This window comes from Bos javanicus, chromosome 12 (genome assembly GCF_032452875.1).
Source record: "Bos javanicus breed banteng chromosome 12, ARS-OSU_banteng_1.0, whole genome shotgun sequence".
Taxonomy (NCBI): Eukaryota; Metazoa; Chordata; class Mammalia; order Artiodactyla; family Bovidae; genus Bos; species Bos javanicus.
This window is the reverse complement of record NC_083879.1, coordinates 35,598,735-35,617,530: the sequence shown is the minus strand read 5'-3', so window position 1 is coordinate 35,617,530 and position 18,796 is coordinate 35,598,735. Positions and strand designations below refer to the sequence as shown.

General features: G+C 40.1%; 1 protein-coding gene across 1 annotated transcript; it reads right to left on the bottom strand.

Annotated features, from left to right (window-relative positions):
* Positions 1-581: 581 nt before the first annotated feature.
* SKA3 (spindle and kinetochore associated complex subunit 3) lies at positions 582-18,744 on the bottom strand. The gene is made up of 9 exons (XM_061434975.1): positions 18,642-18,744; positions 16,691-16,752; positions 16,420-16,585; positions 14,246-14,645; positions 11,903-11,985; positions 9,611-9,696; positions 8,226-8,408; positions 6,722-6,852; positions 582-6,443 (listed from the first exon to the last, which is right to left on the bottom strand). Exons 1-8 carry the CDS (start codon positions 18,742-18,744, stop codon positions 6,724-6,726), a joined length of 1,212 nt encoding a protein of 403 aa, XP_061290959.1. The 3' UTR covers positions 582-6,443; positions 6,722-6,723.
* Between the last annotated feature and the right edge of the window lie 52 nt (positions 18,745-18,796).

Genomic DNA, 18,796 nt, shown 5'->3' with positions numbered 1-18,796 from the left:
AGCATCAGAGTCTTTTCCAATGAGTCAACTCTTCGCATGAGGTGGCCAAAGTACTGGAGTTTCAGCTTTAGCATCATTCCTTCCAAAGAAATCCCAGGGCTGATCTCCTTCAGAATGGACTGGCTGGATCTCCTTGCAGTCCAAGGGACCCTCAAGAGTCTTCTCCAACACCACAGTTCAAAAGCATCAATTCTTCGGCGCTCAGCCTTCTTCACAGTCCAACTCTCACATCCATACATGACCACAGGAAAAACCATAGCCTTGACTAGATGAACCTTTGTTGGCAAAGTAATGTCTCTGCTTTTGAATATGGTATCTAGGTTGGTCATAACTTTCCTTCCAAGTTTCAGGTATACAGCATTATTTTTTATTTGTATACACTACAAACTGATGACAAGTCTAGTTACAATATGTTGACCCCCTTCACCACTGATGACCAGTCTGCTCTCTGTATTTATGAGTTGGGTCTTGTTGGGTTTTCTCTTTCAGACTCTACATACAAGTGAGAGCATGTGGTATTTCTCTAATTTCACTCAGCATAAGCCATCCACGTTGCTAATGGCAAGACTTCATTTTTTGGCTGACTAATATTCCATTGCATGTATGTGTGTGTGTGTGTGTGTGTGTATGTGTTGCACAATTTTTTATCTGTCCACCCACCCATGGACACTTAGTTATTTCCATACCGTGGATATTGTATCAGTAAATAATGCTATAATGAACAGGTGGGTGCAGATAGCTTTTCTTCACACTTGCCAGCACTTATCTCTTGTCTTTTTGATGGTAACCATGCTGACAGGTGAGTTGTTAATCTCTGTGGTTTTGATTTGTATTTCCCTGATTAGCGCTGTTGATCACTGTTCCATGTATCTGTTGGCTACCTGTGTGTCCCAACATGGAATTTTTCCTTTAAAGGTTGTGATCTTCCACCAAAAGTACAGTTAAACAATACCTAGTGAATTTATCTGGAGAAGGCGATGGCACCCCACTCCAGTACTCTTGCCTGGAAAATCCCATGGACGGAGGAGCCTGGTAGGCTGCAGTCCATGGGGTCGAGAAGAGTTGGATACGACTGAGCGACTTCACTTTCACTTTTCACTTTCATGCATTGGAGAAGGAAATGGCAACCCACTCCAGTGTTCTTGCCTGGAGAATCCCAGGGACGGGGGAGCCTAGTGGGCTGCCGTCTATGGGGTCGCACAGAGTCGGACATGACTGAAGCGACTTAGCAGCAGCAGTGAATTTATCATTGAATATAATGCTAAGACTCAAAAGACTTGTACTTAGTCCTTATTTACCTCTGGCTGTCCAAGTATGGCTTTGAGGTAGTAACTGAGCTGCTTCATGGACCCTGACAGCACCATGCTTGGCCTTCGGTGTCCTGACTGCCTCATGCTCTTGTGGTTTTCCATTGTGGGGTGAACTAGAGAATGCTCATTGCCTGTGATATCTTTTCCGTTTCCTCACAGGGTTTAGGACCTTGGCAGGGCTTCTTCAATGGCTCAGTGGGTAAAGAATCTGCCTGCCAATGCAGGAGATGTATGTTTGATTCCAAGATCCCCTGGAGAAGGAACTGGCCACCCACGCCAGTGTTCTTGCCTGAAGAATCCCATGGACAGAGGAGCCTGGCAGGGGGGGTCCATGGGGTCGTACAGAGTTGGATACAGCTGAGTGACTAAAAGCAAGCAAGCACAGGAGCTTAGCATCTTCAGTCCTTACCTCAGTAGGGAGTCAATGCTGAGTTTATACTTACATTTTCATGCTCATAGTGGTCACTGGCTGAGGTAATGTTTCAGATATCAACTCTGTGCCTATAGGGATAGCTGTGAAGGGGAAAGAAAGCAGTTAGAACTGTTAGGCAAACTCTTAAATAGAGCTGAACTCAGCCTGTTTCTGTTCTATCGCGAATTCCAAACTTACTGTGACCAAGCAGTTATAATGTGAGTGCTGAGTGGTGCCTAATCTCATTTCACCTTCAGCACTGAGGTGCAGGCAGTGGCTATATCTTCACTTCAGCTGAAATGGAGGCCTGCTTTAAATAACAGCTCGCAATGTGGGCTGTGAAGTGAGGAAGCCAACAATGGATGACTGGAAACATGTTTCCAGAAATAGTGTGCTGTTGTCTTCAGCTCCCTTCAGGCTGGTGCCCACCCAGCTCCACCAGTCCTGTTCTGGCAGCAAAGCCGTTGTCTGTAAAGACTCTGCCAAGGGATGTCATCTGGAGCATGTGGACCTGGTTCAGTCTTTGTACAAACCAAACGCCTCTTTTAAATAATATGGTCATGGCTTCTGGTTTTAGTATCCGAGCAGCCAGTGAGGTCTGTGTGTCCTTGTGTGTACTTTATTGCTTAGATTGTTTAGTTGCTCAGTCGTGTCCGACTCTTTGTGACCCCATGGACTGTAGCCCTCCAGGCTCCTCTGTCCATGGAATTTCCCGGGCAAGAATACTGGAGTGGGTTGCCATTTCCTTTTCTAGGGGATCATCTTGACCCAGGGATCAAACCAGGGTCTCCTGCACTGGCAGGTGGGTTCTTTGACCGCTGAGCCCCTGGGGAAGCACTATTGCTTAAACAGGTTGTTCTTAAAAATCTCTGTAGTTTCTTGGAATCTGTAATGAAACAACCTTGAAGGAAGTGTTTATTCTGCTAATCAGGAACTAGCCAGGCAACTATTCTATGAGGACAGTTATTGATTCCCACCCCCCAATAATTCCTAGGAGGAATAAGCTAAAACCTATCCCTGGTGGCTTAGATGGTAAACAATCTGCCTGCAACGCAGGAGACCTGGGTTCCATCCCTGGGTTGGGAAGATCCCCTGGAGAATGGAATGGCAACTCACTCCACAATTCTTGTCTGGAGAATTCCATGGACAGAGAAGCCTGGCAGGCTATACTCTATGGGATCATAAAGAGTCAGACACGACTGAGGAACTAACACATACATACAAAAAGCAATTTTAATACTAAATACCAAAATAATTTTAATAAGAAAAACCTGTCAGCCTGGAAGTGTGAGGCGTTCATTGTGTAAGGGTGTCCTAATCACACACCCACCTCACACCGTTGGGAAAAGCCAGGGAAAGGGGCCTAGAGGAGGGCCTGGTAGAGAGCGACTGTTCAGTAAATAGCTGTTTTAAACACAAGATAAAAGGTGTTTGTAGCCCCTCCCTTGCTTTGTGCCCTCAATTGTCAGAATTTCCTAATCCCAGGCTCGCAGGCTAGCCCAGCTATAACCAACTCTTGAGACAGTGTCATGAATGGAATAAAATTAAAACAATTTAAACTGAATCCAAAGAACCATCTGAGGTACTTTCAAAATCTGCATACATCATTGATAAAGCTGTCAGAAATTGTAATTATTACTAACTCTGCACACTTCCAGGGAAAAAGTATGTGGAATGAGTGCCTATTACACACCAGGTACCCTGTGCCTCGGGTGGAGAAAAACCTGACATGCAGGTCCTTCCTCAGAAAGCCTTTGTCTCGTGACAGAAGGTATAAGTGCGGATGATCACAGGTGGATAGGAAAGGGTTGAGAGGAAGGTTATGTTGAAGATGGCAGGTGAGCTTGTTCAGCACCCATAGGGGTTGCGTTTAGGCTCCCAGTAGATTAAGGGTGTGGTGTGAACAAAGGCATTGAAGCATCAGGTACTTTCCCGGAATTTGGCTGGAGATGAAGGTGAGGAGGTGGGGGCATGGTGGAGAATGGAGGGGAAGGGGTACACCCCAGGTGCAGTCAGCAAGGCCTGGGGAGGGAAATGGGACATGGAAAGAAAAGTCCATCATCAAGGCCTCCGCATTTTCATCTGCCAAATGGAAATGCTAGCACCTATTCATTAGGAGTTACTTTAAAAAAATTCAGTGGGTTGACAAATGTAATGAATGTACCATGCCTGGCCCAGTTAGGACTTTCTGGCCTGGCAGGTGCCAGTGTAACAGTGAACAGGGGAGCCAGTGAGCTCCTTATCCCCACTGAGCTTTGGTCTGGTGGGGCAAGGAGCATTCTGTCACAGATTCTACCAAGTTCTATAAAGGATGAGAATGGGGTGCTGACTGGGAAAATGGTTAAACTCTTTGATAGAATGACTTTTAATCTGAGACCTGAAACAGATAAGCTAACACTGGTTAGTTTCATGTAACAAGGAAACGGGGGTGCAGGGCTGGCGTGGAAGATGGATTTATGAACCACTTACCTGAAGAGGTGGAGTCATAAGTCTCCTGTGGGAGCTTCAGCAGCAGCCCCTCCTCAGGCGGGCTGGCCCTTTGCAGCTCTGAGTGTTCATTTCGGCACACCCAGAAAAGCACGTTGCTCTTCTTGGATGTTCCCCCAAAGTCCCAGAACTGGCTCTTAGATCTCATGTCAGTCATGTGCCCAGCCCCGACCTGTGTGGTCAGGGACTGTGGCCCTGCTTGTTAGATCTTGGAGCTAGGCTATGAGTTCAAGGAAAAGCAGAACATGTTTTCCTGTATGGGGGTCGGAGTGGTAAGTGGACAGAAAGGTCAAGGATCTATAGCCTATGGAGACAAGGGAGAGCCAGCTGAGTGGGGGTGGGGGTTGGTGCGGGGGAGGAAGGGAAGACCCGAGTGCAGGCTGCAAGAGGAGATGGAGAGTGACCGAGGGTCAGGCCACACAGGGGCGGTCGTGGAGGCCACTGTGGGACCTTGGGTTCATCTTAGGAACAATGGGAAGACACTGAAGGGTCACGTTTGAAGCCTGATAAGCTAGAAGTAGCCTAGTTCCAGGAACAGAAATTAGGATCACAGGAGGAGAGTCGTGAGAACTAGGGAAAGAGAAATTCTAGAGAAGCTCAATTTGCAAGGCCCTCACAAGACAAGTGGGGACACCCAGCGGGCCACTGGAAGTGCTTCATATAATGTTTTATACATCTCCCAACACTCCTGTTTCACTCACACCCCCTCTGGTTGCCACACCATTTCTTCTCTCCCTTCTTGAATAAAACTGATGAAAAGAGCCATCTCAGTTCATCGTCTTTGCTTCCTCAACTCCAACCTCTCTGCCTAACTCCAGACACTCATCCCGAGCACTCTGTGAGAATTCATCAATGCTGTCAGTAACAGTGACTTTGCCAAGTCCAGTGGTAATTCTCTTTTTCATTTGGATTCTCAACAATACTGACAGAATTGATCACTCTCCTTGAAATACTTTATTCCTGTTTCCCTGGCTGCTTCTCCATCTCTTTTGCTAGATTTTTCTGCCTCCTTCCATCTTCTAAAATGAGAACTCCAGGATTCAGTCCTTAGTACACTGTGAATATACTCACTCCTTCTTAAGCAATCCTATCCATTTTGTGGACTTACATACACTGAGCCATGGTAAAGTGTACAAAAGGTTGATACAGTTCAGGAGTTAGCCTCATATACTATAAGGTTGACCAGAGCTTACCTTGAAAAGCAAAATTAAGTATCTTGAATTTAACATTTTATTTAGCAAAATTTAAACTGTAACTACTCAGTAGTTACTAGAACAAAGAATAAGTTGTTCTTCAGTGACAATCTTCTGACGAAACAAAGAGACACAACGTGACGCGTCTTCCCATTTGACTTTCAAGGCACAACCATAAAAGATAATCTTTGCTGCATTAGCTTGACTTAGATCATAATGCTCTTGGGCTCCATGGACAGGGCAGCCTGGCGCTCTCAGAGACAGGTCCAGAGGCACAGCTGACAGTCCAGAGAGGAGCACCCACTCAGGAGGATGCCTAGGATCTTCCAGAGGGTGAGGCTTGGGCTCTGCTGGGTGGTGAGCTAGATGGGGGTCTGGGGAGGTTGCAGTCGTGCTGGGAAGAGCTGATTTAGGAGCACGCAACTGACAAGTTAGAGGAAAACACCCATCCAGACATAACAGCAGGTGAGTGTCTTAAGTCCAAATGTTTGAGACACCCACTTCAGTATAGCTACCTAGGCCTATATATTCCTCTTTTCCTACATCAGTTTAGGCTGTCTTTTGTAAACAGCAGTGTCTGAAAGAACATTGTTAAAATAAAAGGTGTACAAGACTTGGGACAGTCATGAGGAGACAGCGGGCAGAGCTAGCCCCAAGGAAGAAGCCCAGCTCTACCAACAATTGTCCAGCCCCGAGAAGACTGAAGGTGGCCTCATTTGAGTGGCAAACAGTAATGTTTAAATTTCAAAAATTATTTATCCTGCTTCCTAATATTACTTAAACCACACAGTTCCATAGGCAGGAAATTAGTGAAATAGTAATGATCTTTCAAAACTGAGCAGCTGAACTACACGACAGGTTAGATTAAATCAAACTTAATAAAAAGCACTTTATGCTATTAGTGTCCATACTCATCTTTAACATGAATTGGTTTTTCAAAAGGGGGACGACGTAGGGATGTTGAAAACAAAGTGAGACCAGGCTTGCGTTCATCTCATTCTGTTCAGTTTCCATAATGGAAGGACGAATCCACTATCATTTCTGTAGGAAGATACAATAAAAATAGCAGTTGGATATAACCAGTAGCCTTCAACAAGATAAATGACAGGACACTGAAGACCTCTGTTTTCACACTCATAATACAATTGGGAATGAACTCCCAGCGACATCGTCCAGGGGGCTAGTGTGGGAGCTGGAGACGTAGGGATCACGAGCTCTGGGTTGTGTCCTAAGCTGCAAGTGTCAACTCCAGATGTTTACTCGCCATCCCAATGTGAACTTTTCAATGTTTTCCTCAGATAACACGGGAACATACTTACCTTCACCAGTTTTCTTTGTTGCTGGCATCTCGCATATTCTGTCCTCCATGCCGAGGAAGGAACACGTTGATGGGTGACACCGCTCTAACTGCTACTGGAGATGCTAGGTTTGAGTTGTATTTTGATAAAATCTAAAAGAAAGCAAATTCCTTTTACTGCATCATACAAACAACATAAATCTGAAGCCTTTATAAAACAGTAAAGGTCAAGGAAAATGTGAAGATATGGATTATTTGAAGCAGAATATTTAGCAGCACAGACATTCCACAGCACAGAAGAGATGGAGATGTTAGAGGGTGAGCTTGGGCATACAGGCTGGAAAGCTTCTAAATGTACCACTGGTCAAAGGAAGCAAGCAGCAGGGCAGCCCCGAGAGCAAATCTGGCCTTTACAAAGATGCTCAAAGGAAAGATCAGCAGATGCTGATAAAGATAGATAAAGATGCTCAAAGGAAAAATTATACAAAGAAGAACCTGAAGTATTAACTATAATTTTTTATAAAGAGCTGATATGTTAAATACAATATTTCCCTCCTTTAACACAGAAATAGAGAGGAGGCACTATGGCAAACTGGAGACTGTATGATGCTATAGACAGGAAATGCTCCTTCCTCAACTTATTATAATGCCAGGAAAGCAAATGCTTTACTGATATCTTAGGATGAGTCCCTTCCAATGGCATTTGGGTATTTCCCCAAGTATTCTCCTTCTCCATAAGCTAGGAAGGTTTCTAGAACGGTTATTAAGAATTCCATTTGCCTAAGCAATAACTGCCAAACACTTAACTTTTATTTAGTGGGGATGCTCAAAGAATCAGAGTGGTTACTTAGTGGAATAGGTAGTTGTTATAAACCAGCCCAACAGACTGCTGGTAAATTATGTTGTACTAAAGAATCAGATAAAAAAATAAAAACAAAACAAAGAATCAGATATTCTATGGGACTTCCCTGGCAATCCAGTGGTTAGGACTCAGCACTTTCACTGCTGGAGCCTGGGTTCAATCCCTGCTCAGGGAACTAAGATCCTGCAAGCCATGTGGAGGTCACAAAAAAAAAGAATCAGATATTCTAACATATTTAAACAAGTGCTTCTCAAACTGAGGTCCAAGACATCTGGACGTCTCAAGTTCAAGAAACCCTGATCCAAGTTATTCAGGGTTCTCCAACAATGGAGAACCAAAGGGTAAATGACATTTCTGATCTTGCCAGAAACCTCAGGGGAGACATGGTTACCAAGGTGATCACATTTGAACAATCATTAGAAAGTATTTTAAGAATACATTTAACAACATGAAATTAAGGAGAAAATGCCTTATGAGGGCACAAAAGTGTAGTGACGTCACAGCTCAGCTCTGAAGAGCCTTAGCCAGCTTAGATGGCCTTAACAGGCCAGAATTAAGATTTAGATCCATACCAGCACATTAGCCTGATAAATAATACAGTTTGTATCCATTTCAGGTCTTTTTGCAGGAAAAATAAACCAAAACAGTAGCCTAGAAAAATAACCTGGCGAATATCTTCTGGAATTGTAGTAACTTCTGGAGGTGTAGGTGTTTTGAGCAGATTCTCGTAAGAAGAAATTGTAGGAGAAGAAGGATCTGCAAAATTCTCAAAGCACTCGTCTGAATTTGAAACTAATGATGTACTTTCTTTTGTTTCTAAGTCATTTGATGAACTGTTTGTGGATACCTATTGAATAAAAAGAAATCATTAAATTACGGGGGTATAAAGTAATATAGTGATAAAAACTGTTCATCAATCGTTAGCTCTGTTGGGATCTCTAAGGAGGCCCAAAGTGACCCCCTCTTCCCTGACCAAGAATGAAATACAATCAAGGACACAAAGAAAGGGCATGGGGAGGACAGAGCACCATGTTCATTACGCGGGGCTGAGGGAGGGCTGCACGTGCAGTCTAAGCAGACTGGCTGGCTGAGCCCCAGATTTAGATGGATTCACCATCCAGACTCGGGCAACTCTATCCTGGCCAAGCCAGAGTCACAGCAATGAGGAGCTCTGCCAGGGAGGTAGTGGCCCATTCCCACTGACCTGGCCTGTCTCCCCAGGGGCAGAGGGAACACTGAGGGGGTGCCTTCCACATGGCCAGGAACACAGTGGATTACAACAAGGCACATAGTGCAATTATACATTAATAAAATTTAAAAAACTGAAAGTGAGTGCCTCAGCTGCACCAGACACATGTCACATGCTCAGTAGCTGACTCCCAGCCGGAGAACACACAGTACAGACCATTTTCATCACTGCTGGAGGATCCGCTGACGGCCCCTCTACCAGAACTGGTTGTCTAAGTGTGCGTAACAACTTGACACAGGGATGAAATTTTGCATACACAGTACATTTGTTCACTGGGAAAATTTTGGAATAAAACGTGTAAGAATCACCCATTTTGGTGTTTCTATCCAATATTCTTCCTTAAAATATATGTGTATGTGTGTACATGTATACATACACATACATATCACTGTCCACATCATTACATTTTTCTTGAAAACATTCTATGTTCTTATCTGTTTTTTTTATTTTCTTATTTTTTTTTCTTATCTGTTTTTTAAAACATGCTTGCCACATGACACTGGATCTTATCGATTTCCTTAATAAGCTTTTTCCCCCTTTATCATTTGACATTTGTTCCCATGTTCTGCTCTTATAAATAAGGGCCATAACTTTACTGTTATAAATCTCTGTCCCAATATGCCTGAGAATAAATTCTGGTTAAAGGGTGTGAAAAAAATGGAAAGCTCTGGATACATGCTGCCAAATGATCCTCTGGAAATACTAAATACACTCCCTAAGGCTACTGCAGCCTATGTATTCTAAACAGACTGACTGCGTCTGGAAATAGTGTGTCAGATTCACTAGGGATGGATGTTTACCATAGCTGTGCTGGTCTTTGTAGAAGGGACTTTCAAACCAGGAGTGCAGAATGTAGGTGCCAAGGGAGAATGTGTATGCTCAGCATCTAGAAGACATATACAAGGGCATGAAAATATAGATCTAAAAGACTTTAACAAAATTTCTCCGTATCAACTGTGCACTTTATTTTTAATAACTTAAAATATTCTAACTTTAGTGTGTACTTGACTGGAAAAAAAACAAAACTGTCATATTCACAATCTAGTTATCATTCAAAGTTCAAAGTGTTAGTCGCTCAGTCATGTCCAACTCTTTGTGACCCCATGGACTGTAGACCTCCAGGCTCCTCTGTCCATGGAATTCTCCAGGCAAGAATCCTGGAGTGGATTGCCATGCCCTCCTCCAGGGGATCTTCCTGACCCAGGGATCAAACCCATGTCTCCTGCATTGCAAGCAGATTCTTTACCATCTGAGTCACCAGGGATTAGCACTAATAAAAGTTTAGCAAGGTTGCAAGGTGCAAATGTAATGCACAAAAATGAACAGTTCTAGTATAAGCTCTACAAACAATAAAAACTATATTTGGAAAAGAATATGTTTTACAATAGCAACAAAAATATACCCACATATAAATCTATTAAAAATTGTATAAGACCTTTATGGGAAAATCAAATTTCTGCAGATGAAACAGGAGGAGGAAGAGGTCAAGGAAGGTCAATTGCCTTTCAAGACATTAGGACTTACTCTAAAGCTATAGTAAGTAACTACAAGTTACTTGATTAGTCAGGGATGGAAAAACAGCCATTGGAACAAAAAAGAGATCCTAGAAACCATGCATAAAGAGAGATTTGCTGTCTGTAACAAAGTGTGAAAGAAACCTTAAATACCAGAGAAAAGTAAATATGTTAGCAAAATAATTAAACTGGCAAAATTTTATCTAGTCTAATCATCAAATGCTAGAAAGATGGAGAAACAGGAATTCAAACAATGTTGGAGACAGTAAACCAAAACAGCCACTCTATAGTATCATTTTAGCATTTTCTAGACTAAGTAAGGGATTCCCAGGTGGCTCAGTGGTAAAGAATCTGGCTGCCAAATGCAGGAGATGCAGGTTTGATCCCTGGGTCAGGAAGATCCCCTGGAAGAGGAAATGGCAACCCACTCCAGTATTCTTGCCTGGAAAATACTATGGACAGAGCCCAGAGGGCTACAGTCCACGGGGTCACAAAGAGCTGGACATGGCTTAATGACTAAACAACAACTATCCCTTAAGAAACAAATAAAATATGGCTCTATTAACAAGCTTACACTTAACCAAATTATTAATGGATAAGCCTAAGCATTCTGTTCCTTCCATAAAAGATATTGCCAATGATATATTGAAGAATTTTAGTTAGTAAACTATTCTTTGGAAAACCCATTTCACTTCAGAAGGCATAAAGGTATCTTTCATTATAATTTTCTAAAAAGTTATAGTTCACTGGGAATTGATTTCTGAGTGTGGTGTGAAAGAGGTAGTGGTTCAACCTTTTTTTTAAAGGCCTCTATTTAATATAATCATGCTCTTCTAAGTTGAGCTCAGCTTACTATGAGTCAGCTGTATTTTTTCAAATTGTTTATGCCATCAGTACTTGTTAATTTAGTAAGAAGTCAGTGAAGTTAGCACTGAAAGAGAATTTTTCTGAAAATATGTCCAAAACTTTAAAGACTTGACAGAATAGTTACCTTAAAAAGTTTCCAATAAATTTGGTATAGATTATAATTATTCAAAATCATAAAACTCTAGGATTTTAAATTTTATATTTACATAACAACCAATGTTTTCATGTTTGCTGGGACAAATGTGAAAACACTACATGAAAATATATTTAAAGTTTTTCTACTGTTAAAAAAATCCAAAATCTGAAATGATAGCTGATATATTCTGGGTGTGGTTTATATAAGAAAGATAATCTAGAACTCTAATCAATAAGCTGAAGCTAAATTCAAACAAAAAAAAGTACTATTGGCTCTATATTAAAGATTGGTGAGTTAATATTTATATTTTAAGTTAAAATGTTAACAAACAAGCTCAAAAACACTGAATATAATCAGGAAGAGTGTGAAAAACAGAAAACTGTATTTCTCTTGTATGAAATCATACTGAACCTGAATGGAATGGTACTTCATATAATGGTACTTTATATAATTCAGTATTATGAACCGAGAAGATGCAGAAGGCTATTAGAATGTCTTAGGTGATAGGACCATTTATTGTACAAAGATAGTCTGGAAAGAGTATGGCTGAGAAATAACTTGAAATTCATACTTACTGTTTTTTCCCAATGGCTGGGTTATGAGGCCAGGAGTGGCAAAGACATTATCATTGGGCACTGGTTCTGTTTCTATGGTCTCACTGGTGTGATTCATAGGGAAATATTAGAGTTAAAAAAAGTTAATATTACATCTCTGGAAAATTATTTAATCTTATTATATATCATTAAGTCTGGACATTCAATTATGTTTTATGGAAGATAAATTCCATGGAAATCTTTTTTCTTTTCTTTTTTTAAATGTATATCCATAGCTCAAAAAAGGTTAAGAACTATTTTGTATTGGCAGCTTTGACTTAGAAGTGGTTAAAAATCTTTGACTTAGGGAATTTCCTGGTGGTCCAGTGGTTGGGATTCTGCTTTTTCCACTGCAGGGGGTGCAAGCTGGATCCCTGGTTGGGGAAGCAGGATCCTGCATGCTACACAGTCCAAAAAACAAAAAATTGACTTCAAGGAAAGCTGTGAGTTCAACTCCTTGGTTCAAATATAGAAACTGTTAGCTCGTGGCTTCAAAATCATAAAGTGGAATTTTATACCAGTATACAGACAGAGATTAAGAACATTTTTTAGACTAAGACTGACTCTGCCATCTTATTAAAGTTGTTCTAGCCAATTACCCAGATATATGACATATAGTTATAAAAAAGAACATCACTGAATACAATAAAATAGTTCAATTAACAAACTGTCCTAGTGTAATTTACTGAATAATCTTTACTTGAAAAACATCTTCAGTATATATTAAATCCTTAGGTAAATTAGAGGCTGTTTCTTGGCTATTCTGTTTCTGCAATAGGTCCATTCTGTCACAATTTTATACTGTTGTACTTACTGTAGCTTTATATATTTTAATAACCTGTAAGTTAAATCCCCTCGTTACTGTTATTTTTCATTATTTTCTTAGTTATCCTTACTTTTTATTATTCCAAATCATTTGAATAGTTTTCTCACACATCCCTTATGCTCCACCTTAGAGGGAAAAAAAAAAACCTAAGGTTTTATTTTAATTGTATGATATCCATAAATTAACTTGATACGATTAAACATCTTAGTAATATTCAGTCATTCTGCTAAGGAACATGGTATACTTTTTCATTCTAATTTCCCCTTTAACTTAGAAATGTTTAGTGGTTTTATTCATATAGGTCTTTCACATATAACTGCATGAGTATTTTACTTTTTTGTTGAGAATTTTCATGACTTTTCCTCTAATAAAATATAGGAAAGCATATTATTTTAAGTAGTTATCTTATATAAAATAAATCTTACATCAGCTTCTACAGATTTTAGCTGTGCCTTTCTCAAGTTGCCCAGGTACAAAACATGGCCTAGAAATACATCACGGTAATCTTTATTTCTGTTTTGTATCTTATTACATTGGCTACAACATTAAGAACAATGTTAAAAAAAACAAAAACAAAATAAAACCAATGATGTTTAATAATGGTGACAGCTTCACCATTAAGTTAGATATTCACATTATTACATTAATGAAGTATTCTTTTACTGAGAGTTAACAATTTAAATGAAGAATGGGTGTTTAATTTCATAAAATTCTTGACATCTATTGAAATTATCCTTTTTTTTTGAATCATAGGAAACTTATATTTTATGACTTTCCAAATACTCCTGTCTCTTTTCTCCAATTGTTTTTTTCTGACAGTTTGAGTTGAATGTTTATTTTCCCTTTTTAATAACTACAGTTCTTAACGATATGCATTTAAGAGTGGTACTTTGATATGTGGTATTTTCATTTTAACGTTAATTACCACTTCTATACTGATCACTCCCATATCTCTTCAGTGTAGCATGGAATTCATCACTGTGCTTCAAATTCGTATTTCAATACTTAAGCTTAAGAGTACCTCAAAACCAACATGTAAAGAAACTCAACACCTTTACCTCCAAGCTGTGCTCAGTTGTGGCTGGCTCTACAACCTCATGGACTGTAGCCCACTAAGCTCCTCTGTCCTTGGAATTTTCTAGGCAAGAACACTGGAGTGGGTTGCCATTTTTCTCCAGGGACCCCCAAGCTGCAGGTATTCTTTTAGTTCCTGAGCAACAAATCAGAAATCTGTGTTCTATCCTAGATCCTCTTTTCTTCCCAAGTTTCCATACCAAGTGTTTTCAGGCTCTTATTCTATTTCTTCTAAACCAAGGAAACTAATAGTTCACACTTTACTGATGGAATTGGTGATTCAGAGAAGTTTGAAATATGAAGTATCTGGAAACCTTTGAAAGAAAGGTATTGTCTGAGAGAGATTTCTTCTAGGGGGAAAAAATCAATAAATACAAAAGATTTAGAAAGTTAAATAAAATATTTCTTTTAAGAAAGCTGCTTACCTGTTAGTTTTCACATTTTTAAGTCCAATTGTGTAATCGTCATTTAAACACATAGTATATTCAGAGATACCAAAGTGTTCTAATTTAGGAGTTACACACTCAAAATCATCCATCTTTAGTGCACATTTTGGAGTTTTTAGTAGTGAGTGTTTGGAAAATGGAGTTAAAATTTTTGGCTCTTCCTTCTGGTTGTTTACTGCTTGGGGAGGGTTTGGTAGAACTTGGGATACGATGTACCGCTCAAGTCCAAAATCAGAAAGTTGTGGACTACGCGGTGACTTCTCAGAAACAGAAGTGCTTGCAGCAGCAGAATCCAACAAATCATCTTTCAAGTCAGGCTTCTCAGGACGTTCACATTCACTGGACTCTGGTTTAGAGTCAGTGACTTCTTGCTCATCCACTGAGAGAAAAATCAAGGTCATATTCTGGTCAAACATCAAACTAGAAAATGTCATGTACTACAACCACAAAAAACAGCTCCATCTGAAATGTACCCAATCAGCAAAAGCTCTCTCTCTATTTTCTAAGGAGAAAATATTCTTCTTTTTAAATTTCAATTGTACCTTTCACTTTCTGACATGTACCGCTTATATCTCCATATTTCATCTTAATGATACATCAGAGGAGGGAAGTAAACTGTTCAAAGATGAAAAATCAGTACCCACAAATAAAACTGCAATTTCTTAACCCTAACCCTATAGATCCCTGTCAGAATCTTTTGGGCTCAAAGGCAGAGAAAAGGGGTAAGTTTAGGCTGTACATTTACTTGACCAACTAAGAGATCCAACAGATTGAGGGAAATGAAGAGGCACACACATTTTCTTTGAAGACATTATGTTCCTTGTTTTAATTGGCAGCTGAAATGAACTAGGACAGGATTTTGTTTTTGTCTGCATAACCCATGACACATTAAATCTGAAGGATGCACCATTAAAAAAAAAAAGGTTATAAAAACTCTGATTTCCTGGCTTTTGGCCCTTGAAGAGCTGCTGATTCAGAATTGTGTTTTGGCATTGTGCTTTCTGTTAATTCTGAGAAACGTCAGAAGAACTACCAGAAAAACTACTGCTGAATTGATTACAAGGCTGTCACTGATGAGTTTAATAAAATAAAGTCATCACCATTATTACTACCTCTTAGGGAGGTATTTATTAGCAGCTCTATTTCACTAGTGAGGAAAAGTAATTTAGAGAAGTTACTATTACAGTGGAACCAGTTTCTGAGTAACCAAAGTCAACTTGTTCACACCAAAGTCAACTAAATTCTTTCCATTATACCATGCAGGCTGTTTAACTTACCTTTCATATATCTCAATATGTACATATTTGTTGAATCTAATTAAAGTTTTATTTACACACAAAGATCATTTTCATAACAGAAATGAAGACACTGAAGCATACTGAAATTAGTTCCTTAAAGGTATGGGTATAACACTAACAACAATAGTTAACAATGGATGATTAGCATACAAGGTCCCGTTCAAAACAAATTTTGTCTCATTTAATTCTTACACAACCTCAGAGGTAGCTACTATTAAACCTCTCTACTTTATAGGACTTCCCTGGTGGTCCCGTAGTCAGAACTCAGCACTTTCAGGGCTGTGGCCCTGGTGGGGTCAGAAAATAAACAAAATCTCTACTTTAGAGATGACAAATTGAGGTACAAAGTAACTGGTCAAAGATGAATATAACTAGCAAGTAGTGAAATTAGATTTGAACTCAGGCAGTTTGACTCTAAATTCTAAAACACCATGCTCTCCTGCCCGTCATCAGCATTTTATAACTAAAAAGGACTTTATGAATTTACATAGCCAAAATTTTCTCATTCTATGAGAGTGAGAAAGTGAAATACCATGGCTTAGTCTCTCAGCTACTTATTGTCAAAACTGACCAACAACCAGATATCCTTAAGTCATGTAGGTTTATCTTGTACCCTTCTTTCATCGAGCACTGTATTGGTTCTCATCTAGCATTTGTAAAGGAGAGCAAGGACTGCCTTCACAATGCACTACCAATCAGCACTGCATCCAGAACACAGGGATTGCTGAATAAACAATCAAATGTCTATTACATAAGGGCAGAATCAGAACTAGAAATGATGGCCAACCCTATAGTAGTCTTAATTATGCTGCTTTAATACTAAAACAAATGCTATTAAAGGCTACTTATTCACACCTGAATTTTTCTTGGCACGTGGAGTATATCCATACTTCTGGAAAAACTCTTTTATTTTCATGATATCCATTGAATTCTTTCTCATCAATATTTTTGTTGCTTTTATGAAACCAATGTTTTCTTGACTTTCCAAGTTTGCTTTATCAAGAAGAATATTGACATCATCCTTTCATGAAGAAACAAAGTACATTTTAACATTTGACTAAGTCTATTTATAATTTTGTAAAAATTACCACATAAAAATGATAAATTAATATTGTAGGAGTGATACCTTTAGAATTCGTACTTCTGAGTTAAGGTCATGTAGAACTCTCATTGGACAGTCTTCAAAGTCTTCAATATGAATATTGAATGGAAAAAGTATAACAATGAAAGGAAAAAATAAGAAAATAGAAAATAGAATTTTTTTAGAATCATAAAATCTTTATATAGAAAAGTACAGAAATATATAGTTTGATGAACTTTCAAAGTGAACATATCTACATTGATAAGCAGGTAAAGCTTTATGGAAACCAATTCTGCTGTATATTAAAAACCCAAAACCATTTATACAATTCTGTGTTTTATAGCATTATCTCAACCATGTAAACAAAGTCAAGCATAACAAAGCAACAGCGAAAAATAAGAATAGTAGAAAAGCTATTGAAAATTAATAGCGGTGTCTTCTGGTGGTGAAGTTGTAGGAAAGATTTTCTTTCTACTTTCCCATTACCTCAAACTTTTTGCTGTGCACATACACTGTTTTCACAGTCACAAGCATAAACATTTTGAAATGGCTGAAAAACTATCGACAACATTATTAAAGTAAAAGGAGTCTGTGCCTACAGGGTGCAATATTTTAAGGCATATTACAATTACGACACACAAAATAATCTCAAAATCTGAACTACTCTTCCAAAAACTTAAAAAAAAAAAACCCTAATACAAATGTCAGTGGTGGAGAATTCTGCTTTATTAGAAAGCAGTGTTGAGTACTAGCGTTTCTGTAACACGAATTGTCGGGGAAAATACAGACACTACGACTGTGGGCTATTTGGGTGAGACCAAAGACCACCTGACCTGCCTCTTGAGAAACCTGTATGCAGGTCAGGAAGCAACAGTTAGAACTGGACATGGAACAACAGACTGGTTCCAAACAGGAAAAGAAGTACGTCAAGGCTGTATATTGTCACCCTGCTTATTTAACTTCTATGCAGAGTACATCATGAGAAACTCTGGGCTGGATGAAGCACAAGCTGGAATCAAGATTGTCGGGAGAAACATCGATAACCTCAGATATGCAGATGACACCATCCTTATGGCAGAAAATGAAGAGGAACTAAAGAGCCTCTTGATGAAAGTGAAAGTGGAGAGTGAAAAAGGTGGCTTAAAGCTCAACATTCACAAAATGAAGATCATGGCATCCAGTCCCATCACTTCATGGGAAATAGATGGGAAACAAAGGAAACAGTGGCTGACTTTATTTTTCTGGGCTCCAAAATCACTGCAGATGGTGACTGCAGCCATGAAACTAAAAGACGCTCACTCCTTGGAAGGAAAGTTATGACCAACCTAGACAGCATATTCAAAAGCAGAGACATTACTTTGTCAACAAAGGTCCATCTAGTCAAGGCTATGGTTTTTCCAGTTGTCATGTATGGATGTGAGAGGTGGACTATAAAGGAAGCTGAGCACCGAAGAATTGATGCTTTTGAACTGTGGTGTTGGAGAAGACTCTTGAGAGTCCCTTGGACTGCAAGGAGATCCAACCAGTCCATCCTGAAGGAGATCAGTCCTGGGTGTTCACTGGTAGGACTGATGTTGAAGCTGAAACTCCAATGCTTTGGCCACCTGATGCTCAGAGCTGACTCATTTGAAAAGACCCTGATGGTGGGAAAGATTGAGGGCAGGAGGAAAAGGGGACGACAGAGGATGAGATGGTTGGATGGCATCACCGACTCAATGGACATGGGTTTGGGTGGACTCCGGGAGTTGGTGATAGACAGGGAGGCCTGGCGTGCTGCGGCTCATGGGGTCGCAAAGAGTCGGGTACGACTGGTCGACTGAACTCAACTGAAAGTCACTCCACGTGTCAAGAACAGTGCGGAGAAGCTGCTATGAAACGACACGTTTCCTCTTTTGGTCGAGTTTTTATTAGCACACACTCTGTTGACTTGAAGACCGCCCCCGCCCCCCGGGATGGCAACTCACACCCTTCACTGCCCCTCCCGCGGCTCACTCACCGCTGTCCTCTCCGTCCAGCGCTCGCTGCAGCCGGGCCGTCTCGCTGTCCAAGGTGACGGCCAGAGACCGCAGCTTCCCGCAAAAGCCTCGGATCGGATCCATAGGAGAGGCCGGCTCCCCGCCTCAGAGCTCGCGGCCGTTTGAATTCCGGCGC